Source organism: Pelophylax lessonae (assembly GCF_965119305.1).
Source record: "Pelophylax lessonae genome assembly, chromosome: 8".
Lineage (NCBI taxonomy): Eukaryota > Metazoa > Chordata > Amphibia > Anura > Ranidae > Pelophylax > Pelophylax lessonae.
Window position 1 is genome coordinate 10,473,224 of NC_138775.1, and position 15,426 is coordinate 10,488,649.

Below are 15,426 nucleotides of genomic sequence, written 5' to 3' on the forward strand. Positions count from 1 at the left end.
CAATAACTTCCTATTGACTTGAATAGGCCATACCAGTACTATTGGAAGACCCTATTGAGGTCAATGGGCAGTGCTAAACAAGATATATTCACAGAGGCTGTAAATACAGTGGGAACCCACGGCAAGAGGGTGACTATTTACCTCTTCTTAAAGCAGCAGCCTCCTGCATTGTCTATATCCCAAACAAGCCCCCTAACTGTGCAGTAATTTTCTATTGACTTGAATGGGCCATACCAGTACTGTTGGTAGAAGACCCTATTCAGGTCAATGGGCAGCATTAAAATTTATGCACAGAGGCTGTAAATACAGTGGGAGGATATGGCAAGAGAATGCTCATTTACCTCCCCCCGGACCACAGCAGCCTCCTGCGTTGTCTATATCCCGGACATGATGCCCAACTATGCAGTAACTTCCTAGTGACTTGAATGGGTCGTAGCAATACTGTTGGAGAACGACCCTATTTAGGTCAATGGCCAGCAATAAGATCTATGCACAGAGGCTGTAAATGTGGTGGGAGGATAGGGCAAGAGGCTTCTTATTTACCTCCTCTGACAGCAGCAGCTGATTGCATTGTCTAAATCCTGGACATGCCCTCAACCATGCAGAAAATTCCCATTGACCTGAATGGGTCGTACCAGTCGGAAGAAGACCCTATTCAGGTCAATGGGCAGTGCTAAACAAGATATATTCAAAGAGGCTGTAAATACAGTGGGAGGACATGGCAAGAGAGTGCTCATTCACCTCCCCGGACAGCAGCAGCCTCCTGCGTTGTCTATATCCCGGACATGATGCCCAACTATGCAGTAACTTCCTAGTGACTAGAATGGGTCGTACCAATACTGTTGGAGAACGACCCTATTTAGGTCAATGGGCAGCAATAAGATCTATGCACAGAGGCTGTAAATACGGTGGGAGGATACAGCAAGAGGCTGCTTATTTACCTCCTCTGACAGCAGCAGCTGATTGCATTATCTATATCATGGATATGCCCCCAACCATGCAGAAAATTCCCATTGACCTGAATGGGTCGTACCAGTCGGAAGAAGACCCTATTCAGGTCAATGGGCAGTGTCAAATAAGATTTCTGCACAGAGGCTGTAAACACAGAGCTATGTGACAGGGGGGTTAGCTTACAATAGAAAGCGGCTAAGGAGGTTTTATCCTAAAGAGAACCTGTCCTAAAAAGGACTTTGTAACACCCCTTCCCCTCATGTTTAATAGCAAGGAAAGAAAAGTGCCACCCCTGACGCTCTGCTCCTTGACTGTGAGCACAGGACACCTTTCTTCAAACTGACAGACGGCTGTACGGTGCCCAGGCTCTGATTCTGAATGCCAGATGCAGCAGAGAAAGCAAGTTCATATACACATCCCTACTGATCAGAATAAATACACTGCACAATCAACTGCAAGGAGGCAGCATCTAGAAGGCAACTGCAATTCTGCAGGGCAGGAATCACCAAAACACAACAAAGAAAAGTGAAGCCGCAACTCAGACCGGGATTCCATGTTTGATATTCCCTGTGCAGGTTACAGAACAAAGATAGGGAAGCAGCATTGAACCTTGACCCGAGGCTGCACACCCCCCCCCCCCACCCCAAAATGGGTTTTAATGGACAAGAACCCAAAACAAACCTGTGTGTGTGACAATGCTTGGGCAAACTGGCATCACACAAGTAGATTACATTAAAATCACGAATTAATAAATCCACCGCGATCGGCAAATACTCAACTGCAAGATCCTTTAAATAACATATTCTATATTTATTTTTTTATAATCAAGAAATTGCTGGACAGCTGTAAACCCCCGACTGCAGCTCCAGAGGGTTCTGCTGCTGCCAACATTTTGTAAGGAAGCGTGAAATGAAGTCGCACAGCGCTGTTTCCAAGATGCTAAAGACAACTTTATTGTTCCAGCACAACAGTCACCTCCCTTCTTCTGACATGTTTCACCCCATACTGGACCTTAGAGCAAAGCTACAGCCAAAAAGGGAAGCCCTGCTTGTTTGCACCCTCCCCTTCTACTGCCACATTTGGCACTCTCTTTTGGGGGGGGGGGGGGAGAGCAAGTACCTGATTTTGACAAATACCCGATCCGGCTCAGATCGCCGCCGCAACCCCATAGCCGATTGAAAAATCGGTTTGGGTGAGGACATCGTTGGATCACTAGACAGGTAAAAAATGTCCCCCCCCCCCCCTACGCTGACTAACCACCTGTGTAAGATATATACACTTAACTATTTTCGGGCCGCTCCAGTCAGAGTCAGGTCATGTGATCTGGTTCCCCTGTGTCAGTCAGTGGTGGCTGCAGTGGAGAGGAGGGAGCACTGACAACAGATGGGCCATAAGAGCATATAGGTGACATCATTGCTCCAGGCTTTACCAGTTGTTGTCTTACACTATCTCCTTTCCCTTGCAGCCACCGCTGGCTGACACAGGGATCAAGTGGACGGACCAGGCTGGGTCAGCTTAGGTGTTAGGAGTGGGAAGGGAAATTTTTAAGTCTAGTTGGCTTTAAGCTGGAATTCTACTTTAATTAGGGCTACGATTTAACCCCTATGACGTGGTGAAACGCGTCGGTAAAAGAGCCGGGTGGAGTAACGTGTCGGTAAAAGAGCTGGGTGGAGCAACGCATCAGTAATGGCGCTTTTCCACTGCATGGAACCGAACGGTTCGGTTTGCTTTTGTGCTTTTCCACTGCTGGTACCGTATGGTACGGTGTAGGAACGGTTCGGTACGGCGGCGCTTTTCCACTACATGGAACCAAACGGTACGGCTTGCTTAAACAGTACCACCTCAGTTGTGGTTCCAACAGGGCCGTATCGGTACCATATCCCACAATCCTTTGCATGCAGCCTTGACTGTTTGTCACTACTAGCCACTGATTGGTCAGAGAATCATTGTTATCCCACCCACTTTACTGTAGTGGAAAAGCAAACCGTACCGAACCATTCCAACACCGTACCATGCGGTACCATGCAGTGGAAAACCAACAGAGCCAAGCAGGGCCGAGTGGAGCCGAGCCGGTACTTGCAGTGGAAAAGTGCCATAAGAGCTGGGTGGAGTAACATCAGTAAAAGAGCTGGGTGGGGTGTTTTCTGTAGTGCTGGAACAACGTTTTTAGATTCCCGGAAACAGCAGCATGTGGCTTCAGTATATCACGCTAACACGTGTGCGAGGAAACGGATTCTGAAGGCTGCAAGAACCAGCGACTGGAGTGCACACAGTGACCTTAGTGAGGTACAGAGGCTTTAAAGCCCCAAAAGAAACCTATGATAATGGAAAATGTAGGCTGCCAATGTCTCCAAAAATGCCCAATTCCTGGCTGTCACGCTAGTCCCTTGGCCTGAGTCCCACAACAAGCACAGGAGGTCTGACTAGCTGCATGCTTGTTCAGGGGTCAGTGACTCTAATAGCACCGAATCCAGAGAATTAACATGACAGCTGAGAAACTACAAAGCTCAGAATGAGGTCGGCAAGCTCTGTAGCTGACAGGTTTCCCGTTTACGAATCTCCTATGGCATGGGTGCTCAACCTGTGGCCCTCCAGCTGTTCAGGAACTACATGTCCCATGAGGCATTGTAAATTTCTAACATTCACAGACATAACTAGACATGATGGGAATTGTAGTTCCTGAACAGCTGGAGGGCCATAGTTTGGACACCCCTGTCCTATGGCATGGGTGCTCAACCTGTGGCCCTCCAGCTGTTGCAGAACTACAAGTCCCACGAGGCACTGCAAGGCAGACAGTTACAACCATGGCTCCCACAGGCAGAAGCATGATGGGACTTCCGCAACAGCTGGAGGGCAGCAGGTTGCGCACGCATGTCCTACAAATAAAGAAAAATTTCCAAAGCTTTCCAGACACCGTTTAATACTACGCCCTCCATGTTACCAGTGCTGCGCTGTATGTACCGCCACCTATAGCTGCGATCTCCGGAGCCAAGGGTCCGGTAGTTGCTACCGGCAACGGTTCTTAGTCCCACAGAACACTCTGCACATGATCTAAGTTTTTAGGCGATCCGCATAATTTATTCCCTTCTGTCTTTAACATGAAACAAAGCGCACCGGCCGGCAGGAAACCGCAGAACCCAATCATAGTGTCGGATTTTTTAGCACTTCAGTGAAATCAGTGGCGATTGGTCACTGTGGCTTTTTTTATGCTTCAAAAGTATACGTTATTTTGTTTCTTTTTTTTTTATTTTAAATAATTTTATTCTGATGCACAGATTGCACTACAGTGACCTCTGCTCTCAATTGCAGCGCAATCAGTGTATCAACAAAAATAAAAATCCATTTAATGAGGCCAACGTCATCGTGATCTGAAAAAAAACGCAGAGTGTAAAAGAAAGAAAAAAAAACATTTACAGAAAATACATTTGATAAAACATCAAAAAGACCTGATTAAGTTAACCCCTTCACTGCAGGGCTTGGGGGGGGGGGGGGGCTGTCACCACTGCAGAACAGATCCACCATCTATTTTTTTTTTTTTACATTGGACAACACGTTTTGTAAAAGCGTCACCAGCTGGATGTCAATTAGCTGCTTTTGAACTGCGCACAGGTAACTGTCTGTATCAGACGACACGCGTCTGTTTCCGGGTGAACTACATTAATCCATATAAAAAAAAAAAATAAAAAATTAAATGAACTCCAGATGATGTTTAACCTCCCCCCTCCCGAGATAAAACCCACCAGGACAGATCCAAGAACTCAAGACGCAAGCTTGGCGTTCACCAGTTTTTAACAGAAAATAACGCTGCGCTTGTGACGCCGCTGTCGCAGCGGTCTGTGCTCTTTAGCTTGCAGGAAGGAAACCTCAATTCTGACACTGGGAGATGATGATGCCGTCACCAGGATAGATGCCTTCCAAACCAATGAGTTCTTTACAAGGTCAACGTCCAACACCACTCAACAGGACATTCCATTTCGACAGGTGTTGGGGGGGGGGGGGGAGAAAAAAAAAAAAAGTGTATTTTGGAGATTCAAAAGCAGATGCTTGTTTTTTTTTTATTTTTTTACAGAGGAGCTACAGAGATCTAGGGGAGGAAGTAGATCAGAAATCTCCCCCGTATGTTGTCCTCCCTATGTGGAATGACACAATGAAAAAAAATTGAGCTGGTTTTCCTGTGCTTGTTGGCCCAGCACCTTCACGAAACGCATCAGAGGCTGCAGATATTACCCCACAACCAAACTTTCTGCCAAGCACACTTCTGGCACAGGTGACACAACCAGTGCTGCTTGGGGGGGAAGGTATATATAGTTCTTCACTGGCCTTCTCCTAAATGAAGTCCAAGGTCATGATTTCACTTCCCTGTCACCTCCACCACGTCGTCGTCGTCTCTCCCGTCCTCGTCGCTCGATCCGGCTTCAGCTTCCCCTGAGGGAAGCGAGTGGGAGGTTGATCCGCCATTGGGGGACTGGTAGCTTGACTGGGAGGAGAGGTAGCTTGGGAAGGTTGACGCAGCGCTGTTGCTTGACAGTCCCCGGTTGAGAACAGAAGAAGGGAACGGGGCAAACATCCGGGTTTGAGGGAGCATCGGTGGTGTATATGGGAGAGGGAAATTAGAGGGCATCAAGTAAGGGGGCATATTGGACGATGGGGCAGAAGAGGAGCCCGAACTGGGCGTCATGAGGGATTCTGGGGCAAGAGGAAGGCCTAGCTGTTGGTCTGAGAGTAAAGATGGCAGCTGAAAGGGGGAGGACCCGCTGCCGGCCCCCATGTACAAAGAGTTTGCAGCTCTGGCTAAGCCGTGGTTCATTGAAGAAGGCGGCAATCCAAAACTTCCCAAGCCAGGGTAACTATACTGTGAATAGGGGTGTCTCTTGTTGGAGGACCAGAGGCCTAGATGGTCAGGTTGCTCTTTGCGTTTTCTGGGCAGTGTTCTGGGAGCTCGGTTCATACTTTGGGGTTGGATCATAGAGTTGGGAAGCTGGGGTGCGCTGTTGGAGCCCCTAGAACCGCCTGAATCGCTGTACTGGCGCAACTCGCCCAGAATCTGTGGACTGTCTGGAGAGGTCGGTCGCTGTGGCTCATCCTTCTCTTGGGTTGGGGGAGTTGAACTATGGCGACCATTGCTCATGTATGAACCTGGCTGAGGCTGGGAACCTAGGAGCAAATAAAACACAACTGTTGTAAGAAAAAAAAAGTAGCAATGGACAAAATGCTTCTGCTAAAAGATAAATAGTTGAAGTGCTTCCTGCCTGCCGTATTGTCAAATGACGGGCGGAGCCCTCTCGTTCTGGGATGTCATATGAAGTCTTCCCACTCTCGTTGCGTTTGCATGCCCCTGCCGGCATGGGAGTGCAGCGATCGGTGGTAAAGAGCCAATGGTAAAGAGCCAATGACGAGGCTCTTTACTCTTGTGATCAGCTGTGTCCAATCACAGCTGATTACATGTAAACAAGGAAATGCCGGTTATTGCCATCCCTTGCCTCACACTGACAGCTTAGGAAAAGAGGAGAGCCAATCAGCAGCATTCCCACACAGGGGAGATATGCACAGATAACCAGGGCACTGATTATCTGTGCAGCCCCAACAGTGCCAAGCAGTGGTGCCCATCAGTGCCCATCAGTGATGCCAACCAGTGCCCATCAGTGCTGCATTTTAGTACCTCCTCATCAGTGCCGCCTATCAGTGCCCATCAGAGCAACCTCATCAGCCCACATCATTGAAGGACAAAAATAACTTCTTTACAAAGTTTTAAAAACTTTTTGTTAACTGCCGGTTCACACTGCTCCGACTTAGAAAAAGTAGCGGTCCATGCTGTGCAATGGTTCCCGTTCTAATAGGAGCGACTCAAGTCGCTCCGACTTAGAAAAAGGTTCCTGCACCTTTTTTTTTGCAAAGTCGGAGCGACTTGCATTGACTTCCATTATGTGAAGTTGTTGCAAGCCGTGCTGAAGTCGTGGTGCACGGGCGACGGCATTAGTCGCCCGAAGTCGTGTCGGATCAGTGTGAACCGACACTTAAAAAAAAAGTTAATAAAAAACTTATATACTTTTTTTTATAAACAAACAAAAAAAAAAAAAGCTATTTATCTAAAAAAAAAAAAAAAAATGATAAATTTGTTCGGGTACAGCGTTGCATGACCGCACAATTGTCATTCAAAGTGCAACAGCGCTGAAAGCTGAAAATTGGCATGGGCAGGAAAGGGGGTGAAAGTGCCCAGTACGGAAGTGTTCAACCACTTGAAGATCAGGCTTTTTCTGTTAAGCAATCAATATTTTTTTCTAGAAAATTTCTTACAACTCCCAAACACTTTTTTTTAAATTATTTTACTTTTTTTTTTTTTACACTGTTGCTTTACATATTTTTGGGATCACTTTTATTGTTATCACTGGGAATATAAATATCTCCTGTGATAGCAATAGGCAGTTCGGGGGCAAGGTCATCCTGAGCCCAGGGCAAACATGGCAAAAATCCCACCCCCCCTAAATAAATGAACACCAATCTGCAAGCTTATTCCCTAAGCATAAATTCTCCCTCCTCCGAGGACAAATCTGTCCCCCTGCTGAAGTCCCCCCTCCCAGAACAAATCTTTGCCCCACATCTGCCAAATCTCCGCAGCACAAATGGCCCCCCCCCAAAAAAAAACCCTCCACTCCTCGAAGTTCCCCTCCAAGTACACTCCCCCCCCCCGCCAGAAAAAAATCTAACCCCAACCCAATCCCGCCAGCACAAACCCCCCCCCCCCCGTCAAAAAAAAAAAAACAACCCTCCTAGCACTCCTCAAATTTCCCCTCCAACCACAAATTCCCCCCACTCCAAATCCCCCCCCTCCACAAATTTCTCCTCCTAGCACAAATACCCACAATGATCACTACTAACACAACCCCCCCCCCCTCCCCACCCCACAAAATTGGATTTTGCACTTAGCGTAAAATCCATTTCTCTGATCTTCTTAACCATTGGGTTATACTGCCCCCTACAGGAGTACGAGACTAGGCAGGAAAAAAGTCTGGACCTATGGGCAGTCCTAGGGGGTATACTCCCTCTCCCTGCTATAGCCACTCAGTTTTGCTTCAAGCAATGTCAGGAGAATTATAACTCCACAAAAGGGGTGGGTGCTGTGTCCCTCAATGAACATCAGAGAAATGGCTTTTATGGTAAATACAGTCATGTCCATAAATATTGGGACATCGACACAATGCTAATCTTTTTGGCTCTATACACCACCACAATGGATTTGAAATGAAACAAACAAGATGTGCTTTAACTGCAGACTTTCAGCTTTAATTTGAGGGTATTTAATGGGTTTCATCCCTGGTGATGCTCTGCCAGGCCTCTACTGCAACTGTCTTCAGTTCCTGCTTGTTCTTGGGGCATTTTCCCTTCAGTTTTGTCTTCAGCAAGTGAAATGCATGCTCAATCGGATTCAGGTCAGGTGATTGACTTGTCCATTGCATAACATTCCACTTCTTTCCCTTAAAAAACTCTTTGGTTGCTTTCGCAGTATGCTTCGGGTCATTGTCCATCTGCACTGTGAAGCGCCGTCCAATGAGTTCTGAAGCATTTGGCTGAATATGAGCAGATAATATTCCCCGAAACACTTCAGAATTCATCCTGCTGCTTTTGTCAGCAGTCACATCATCAATAAATACAAGAGAACCAATTCCATTGGCAGCCATACATGCCCACGCCATGACTCTACCACCACCATGCTTCACTGATGAGGTGGTATGCTTTGGATCATGAGCAGTTCCTTTCCTTCTCCATACTCTTCTCTTCCCATCACTCTGGTACAAGTTGATTTTGGTCTCATCTGTCCATAGGATGTTCCAGAACTGTGAAGGCTTTTTTAGATGTTGTTTGGCAAACTCTAATCTGGCCTTCCTGTTTTTGAGGCTCACCAATGGTTTACATCTTGTGGTGAACCCTCTGTATTCACTCTGGTGAAGTCTTCTCTTGATTGATGACTTTGACACACATACACCTACCTCCTGGAGAGTGTTCTTGATCTGACACACATACACCTACCTCCTGGAGAGTGTTCTAGATCTGACACACATACACCTACCTCCTGGAGAGTGTTCTTGATCTGACACACATACACCTACCTCCTGGAGAGTGTTCTTGATCTGGCCAACTGTTGTGAAGGATGTTTTCTTCACCAGGGAAATAATTCTTCCGTCATCCACCACAGCTGTTCTTCCGGGTCTTTTGGTGTTGCTGAGCTCACCGGGGTGTTCTTTCTTTTTAAGGATGTTCCAAACAGTTGTTTTGGCCACACCAATGTTTTTGCTATCTCTTTAAGGCTCCATTCACACTACCGCGACTTGTCAGGCAACTTGTCAGCCTGACAAGTCGCGGTCCCTCGCGGTCCATGCAGTGCTACAGGACCCGTTCTAATAGGAGCGACACAAGTCGCTCAGACTTAGAAAAAGGGTCCTGTACTACTTTGGGGCGACCTCGGAGCGACTTGCATAGACATTCATTATATGAAGTCCGTGCAAGTCGCGCCAAAGTCGCGGTGCACGGGACTTGTGAGGTCGTCCCCGAAGTCGTGCAGAAGTCGTGCCGCTGCAGTGTGAATGCGGTCGGATGGGATTGTTTTGTTTTTTCAGCCGAATGATGGCTTGCTTCACTGATAGTGACAGCTCTTTGGATCTCATATTGAGAGTTGACAGCAACAGATTCCAAATGCAAATAGCACACTTGAAATAAACTCTGGACCTTTTATCTGCTCCTTGTAAATAGGATAATGAGGGAATAACACACACCTGGCCATGGAACAGCTGAGCAGCCAATTGTCCCATTACTTTTGGTCCCTTAAAAAGTGGGAGGCACATATACAAACTGTTGTAATTCCTACACCGTTAACCTGATTTGGATGTAAATACCCTCAAATTAAAGCTGAAAGTCTGCAGTTAAAGCACATCTTGTTTGTTTCATTTCAAATCCATTGTGGTGGTGTATAGAGCCAAAAAGATTAGAATTGTGTCGATGTCCCAATATTTATGGACCTGACTGTAGGAGGGGGTACGGCCTTAAATGGATGATTCCCCCCCCCCAAAGGAGTTTTAAAGTCAGAAGGTTTTTTATTCTATGCATTGAGATAAAAAGCTTTCTGTGTGCAGCAGCCCCCCTAATACTTACCTTAGCCCCATCTCTGTCCAGCGATGTCCACGAATGTCTCGGCCATCCGGGACTCTCCCTCCTGATTGGCTGAGAGACAGCAGCGGCACCATTGGCTCCCCCTGCTGTCAAATTCAGTCAGCCTAGGTGTCTGAATGGACATAGGAAGCTGTGACTCTACTCGGGTGCCCCCATAACAAGCTGCTTGCTGTGGGGGTACTCACCAGGAGGGAGGGGCCAGGAATAGGAATCTATTTACTCAGCGCAAAATCTCTCACAATATACAATAAAATTGGGCAAACTTTAGGGCTTTGTTTTTTTTTATTCAACTAAGTGTATTTTTTCCCAAAAAATTGTGTTTGTAAGACCGCTGCGCAAATACGGTGTAACATAAAATATTGCAACAACCGCCATTTTTCTTCCAGGGTCTCTGCTAAAAAAAAAAAAAATATATATATATAAGGTTTGGGGGTTCTAATTAATTTTTTAGCAAAAAGGCCTGGTCTTTAAAGTGGTGCTCCAGCCCCCCCACAGAAAAAATTAAAAGTCAGCAGCTACACATGCTGTATCTGCTGACTTTAATATAAGGACACTTACCTGTCCTGGAATCCAGCGATGTCGGCACCCCAGCCAATATTTCCATGGGCTCTCAGGTGCTGCTGCCACCAAAGCCTTGCGGCTTCACAGCTGATTCCCTACTGTGCAAGCGCTGTGCTTTCTAAATGGGCCAGCAGCGGGGAAGAAGGAGGGGGGTCGAAATTCTGATGTACCTCGCCGTGGCGAGGTCCGACGGAAGTGGGGACGGCTACCTGTCCAAAACAGGTACCCCCCCCGAAAGGTGCTAAATGTGACACCGGAGGGGGGAAGAAGAGACAGATAAGCAGAGCTTCCACTGTTGGGTGGAACTCCACTTTAAGTGGTTAATAAAGTACAAGTTATTGTGGTACCTTTAACCACTACTGGACCGGAAGGATTTTCCCCCTTAATGATCAGGCCATATTTTGCGATTTGGCACTGCTTTAATTTAACTGACAATTGCGCGGTCGTGCGACGCTGTACCCAAATAAAATTGACGTCCTTTTTTTCCCACAAATAGAGCTTTCTTTTGGTGGTATTTGATCACCTCTGCTATTTTTATTTTTTGCGCTATAAAACAAAAATGAGCAAAATTCTGAAAAGAAAAACAAAAAAAAAAAATATATATTTTTCACATTATGCCACAGGCGCTCTGTGATAATTCCAGAGAGAAGAACGGTCTGCAGCTGACCGTCCTTCTCTCTCAGCGGGGAGCGATCGCGGGTGTCAGGCGGCAATCGGAGCCGCCTGCCCCGTGCATCGGAGTCCCCGCTGACGAGTGAGGGGTGGGAGCACGCCGTCGGCTGCGCACACTCTCCCCCTAGCTGCAGGCGTGCGACCAATGTATACCTACATTGGTTCGCGCAGGAGGGCCGCCCTGCCGCAGTATAACTGTGGCAGGCAGTCCGGAAGCAGTTAAATAGCAGAAATGAAAGCCCAAGACACAGAAACAGATACTGCATAGACATATTTTTTATAGTCTTTCCTTTACTTCCTGTCAACAGGAGTTGTGTCGGATGTCTGAACATAACTGATTAGTTCAATAGGCACCAGAGTTTGACCCAGTGCCATCAACAATCAGCACTCAGTAAAACACATAGACAGACATGACCCCCCCCCCCCCCATCCCCCATAGAGCACAAAAGTGCATTCTGCTAAGCGAGGCAAACACAAAATGACCATGCTGCATGTAGCCTGATTTTTAACCCTGACCACATTGCCTGCGCCCTCTATTGGATTCAATTATATTCACAAACTTTAATGTCTTTCTAATGCATCCTCCCGGTCAGCCATGACTGTGTTACAATGCATGACAGCGATCAGTAACCTAGAAGTAACAGCTTACCTAGAGCTGGAGCACGCCGAGATTCTGAACTCTTCTTACTGCTAGACCGTATGGCAAATATCCTCCCATCACTGGTGCGAATGTACGTTCCTGTGCATAGAAATGAAAAAAGAGAACTACAGTAAATTAAGAATACAGCGAATCAGCGGGAAGTGCTCCTCCTGCACTAAGCCTCACCCTGCCCCCGAGAACATTCTGCTTCTCTCATCCCGGACATTCTATGTCTCCCTGGCATGGTTTAAGTTACCCTGGCAGTGTAAGTACCTGAATTTGATCAATTATCAGCCACTTGGCAGTCCTGGCACAGCAGAGCTCTGAGGGAGTGAGAAGCAGTATAAGGAGCCAATCAGGTGTACTACAGTGCTCAAGTGCAAACAAGAAACATGCTGATAGGAGGAGAGAAGAGAGTGGCAAAGCAACCAAAGTCTGCTGCTTCTGCTTTCCCTATCCAATCACAGGCTGGGGGAGGGACAAGACCTGCAAGTGTTAATGAACTGCAGAAGAGAATAAAACATTCAGGTCTCTCCCCCTGCTAGAGAGAGCAGTACTGTGTGAGTACTGTGCGGCAGTGCTGTGTAAATCTCAGAACTGGATAGACAGAAAAACAAATACTTTGGCAGGTAAGGCAGCTCTATTATATGTATTTCACCCATATATTTTATTGCAGCTATAGGCTTCTGGCTAGTTATATTTTGGAAGAGGCACCATTTCACTGACCCCTCCCCCCCGCCCCCCCCAGGATCACTTACCCTTTGTGCCACGGATGACATGTATGCTCTCTCCTGCGCTGATCCGGGCCTGCACGTCTGTAGATGTCGTCATTCCCGGAATAACAATATCTAAATGAGACAAAAAAGAACACGACAATTCTGAGCGCATGAACTAAACCTTATTTACTATTTAAAAAAGCACACATACAGATACTGGCCGTCAGTTTGGCATTTTCTGAAAGCCAAAGTGATCTGGCAGAATGGTGTGTGCAGAGAATAGAATTTTGCACCAAAAGAATAATAATGGGGTACATAATGCTGTTCGATTTTTTTAACTTTTATTTGAGGTTTAATAAGCACTTGGGGGGGAGGGGGGAATGTGGCTTCTGCTCACCTGTGGTGGTTACCACCTTCTGTACAAGGACGCCTGCCCTTTGTAAATAGTTGACTGGGAAGTTGAAGGGATGGAGAGAACCAGAAGCGGATCCGGGGTGTCCAACAGGCATGTGCCTAGGCATCATGGGGATTGGGGTGGACTGCAGAGGTCGGACGCTGGCCACGGGCCTATCATCGCCCTTTAGCAGAGAACGCCTGTATGGAAGAGATCATGGTACCATTACCATAAGGTACAAAACGCTATGTGAACCATCACCCATAACCAAACCTCACCACTGAAATCTACCCATCCACTCACCACTAAAACCCTCCTCCGATACCCATCCTCTCTATTATTAACCGTTGCCACCCACCAATACCATCCTTTCCTGCTGCTCACCACCGCCTCCCACTCTCCCAGTTACTCACCACCACTGCCACTTATTCTTACAGTTACTCGCCACTGTTACCCACACCCTCCCTGCCTCCCCTTCCTGCCACTCTCTAAAGCGGCCCACCTTCCCTCCCAGTCACCCAACCCTGCTGCTAATCCACCCTCCCTCCCACGACTGCCACCCACTTAAGCCCTCCACCCTCCCTCCCAGTCACCCAACGCTGATACCCACTTTTTTTCCCTCCCAGTCAATCACCGTCACCCAGCACCTTCAATCCCTCCCAGTCACTCACCTGCCGCTGCTCGCCCTTCTCCCTCCCGGTCACCCGCCGCCCGCCCTTCTCCCTCTCCCGGTCACCCGCCCTTCTCCCTCCCGGTCAACCGCCGCCCGCCCTTCCTCCCTCCCGGTCACCGGCCCTTTCTCCCTCCCGGTCACCCGCCGCCCCGACCTTTCTCCCTCCCGGTCACCTGCTGCCCCGACCTTTCTCCCTCCCGGTCACCTGCCGCCCCGACCTTTCTCCCTCCCGGTCACCTGCCTGCCCTTATCCCTTCCAGTCACCTGCTGCCTGCCCTTTCTCCCTCCCGGTCACTTGCCCTTTCTCCCTCCCAGTCACCCGCCGCTGCCATTCACCCACCGCCTCCTACCCTCCCTTCCAGTCACTCACTACTGCCACCTCCTATCCTCCCTTCCAGTCACTCATCACTGCCACCTCCTACCCTCCCTGACAGTCACTCACAACTGCCACCTCCTACCCTCCCTCCCAGTCACTCACAACTGCCACCTCCTACCCTCCCTCCCAGTCACTCACCACTGCCACCTCCTACCCTCCCTCCCAGTCACTCACTACTGCCACCTCCTATCCTCCCTTCCAGTCACTCATCACTGCCGCCTCCTACCCTCCCTCCCAGTCACTCACAACTGCCGCCTTCTACCCTCCCCTCCCAGTCACTCACCACTGCCTCCTACCCGCCCCGTCACTCACCACTGCCGCCCACCCTCCATTTCAGTCACTCACCACTGCCGCCCACCCTCCCTCCCAGTCACTCACCACTGCCGTCCACCCTCCCTCCCAGTCACTCACCACTGCCGTCCACACTCCCTCCCACCCTCCCTCCCAGTCACTCACCACTGCCGCCCACCCTCCCTCCCAGTCACTCACCACTGCCGCCCACCCTCCCTCCCAGTCACTCACCAATGCCGCCCACCCTCCCTCCCAGTCACTCACCACTGCCGCCCAGCCTCCCTCCCAGTCACTCCCCACTGACGACCACCCTCCCTCCCAGTCACTCACCACTGCCACCTACCCTCCCATTTACTCACCACTGCTGCCCCACCTCCCTCAGTCACTTACCACTGCCACCTATCCTCCCTTTCAGTCATCCACCACTGCCGCCCACCCTCCCTCCCTTTCACTCACCACTGCCGCCCGCCCATCCTCCCTCCCAGTCACTCACCACTGCCGCCCACCCTCCCTCCCTCCCAGTCACTCACCACTGCGGCCCACCCTCCCTCCCTCCCAGTCACTCACCACTGCCACCTACCCTCCCAGTCACTCACCACTGCTGCCCCACCTCCCTCAGTCCCTTACCACTGCCACCCATCCTCCCCAGTCACTCGTTACTTCCTACCATCCTCCCCAGTCACTCACCCCCGCTGCTTCTATTCCCTCCCTTCACTACCACTCACCAATTCCTCTGGCTGAACGCCGGGATATTGCCCAAGTTGTGGTCTGGGGCCGGGTAATATTGTGTGTAGGACGGTCGAGTGTATGGCACAGAGGCCCTTTTCTCTTCCTCGTAACCACGCTTTGCTGCTTTCTTCTCTGCCAGTGTCAGTTTCTGTTCTTTTCTATCCAGGAGAAGGGACTCGTGCTGAAAGGGATCCTGCAAATAGGAAAAATGTATACGTATATATAGTAATCATATTACAGAAATGTTTCACTTTCTATCAA

The 15,426-nt window shown here is 48.8% G+C and overlaps 1 protein-coding gene across 2 annotated transcripts in view; it reads right to left on the reverse strand.

Annotated features, from left to right (window-relative positions):
* Positions 1 to 5,015: 5,015 nt before the first annotated feature.
* The window catches only part of RAD54L2 (RAD54 like 2), an 89,170-nt gene continuing 78,759 nt past the window's right edge, over positions 5,016 to 15,426 (reverse strand). For both annotated transcript variants that reach the window (XM_082264936.1, XM_082264935.1), the window contains exons 18-22: positions 15,162 to 15,358; positions 13,100 to 13,296; positions 12,745 to 12,834; positions 11,996 to 12,085; positions 5,016 to 6,105 (exon numbers count right to left, since the gene is read on the reverse strand). In XM_082264936.1, coding sequence (XP_082121062.1) covers positions 5,303 to 6,105; positions 11,996 to 12,085; positions 12,745 to 12,834; positions 13,100 to 13,296; positions 15,162 to 15,358 — 1,377 coding nt within the window. In that variant the 3' untranslated portion in view covers positions 5,016 to 5,302. The remainder of the gene's footprint in view (positions 6,106 to 11,995; positions 12,086 to 12,744; positions 12,835 to 13,099; positions 13,297 to 15,161; positions 15,359 to 15,426) is intronic.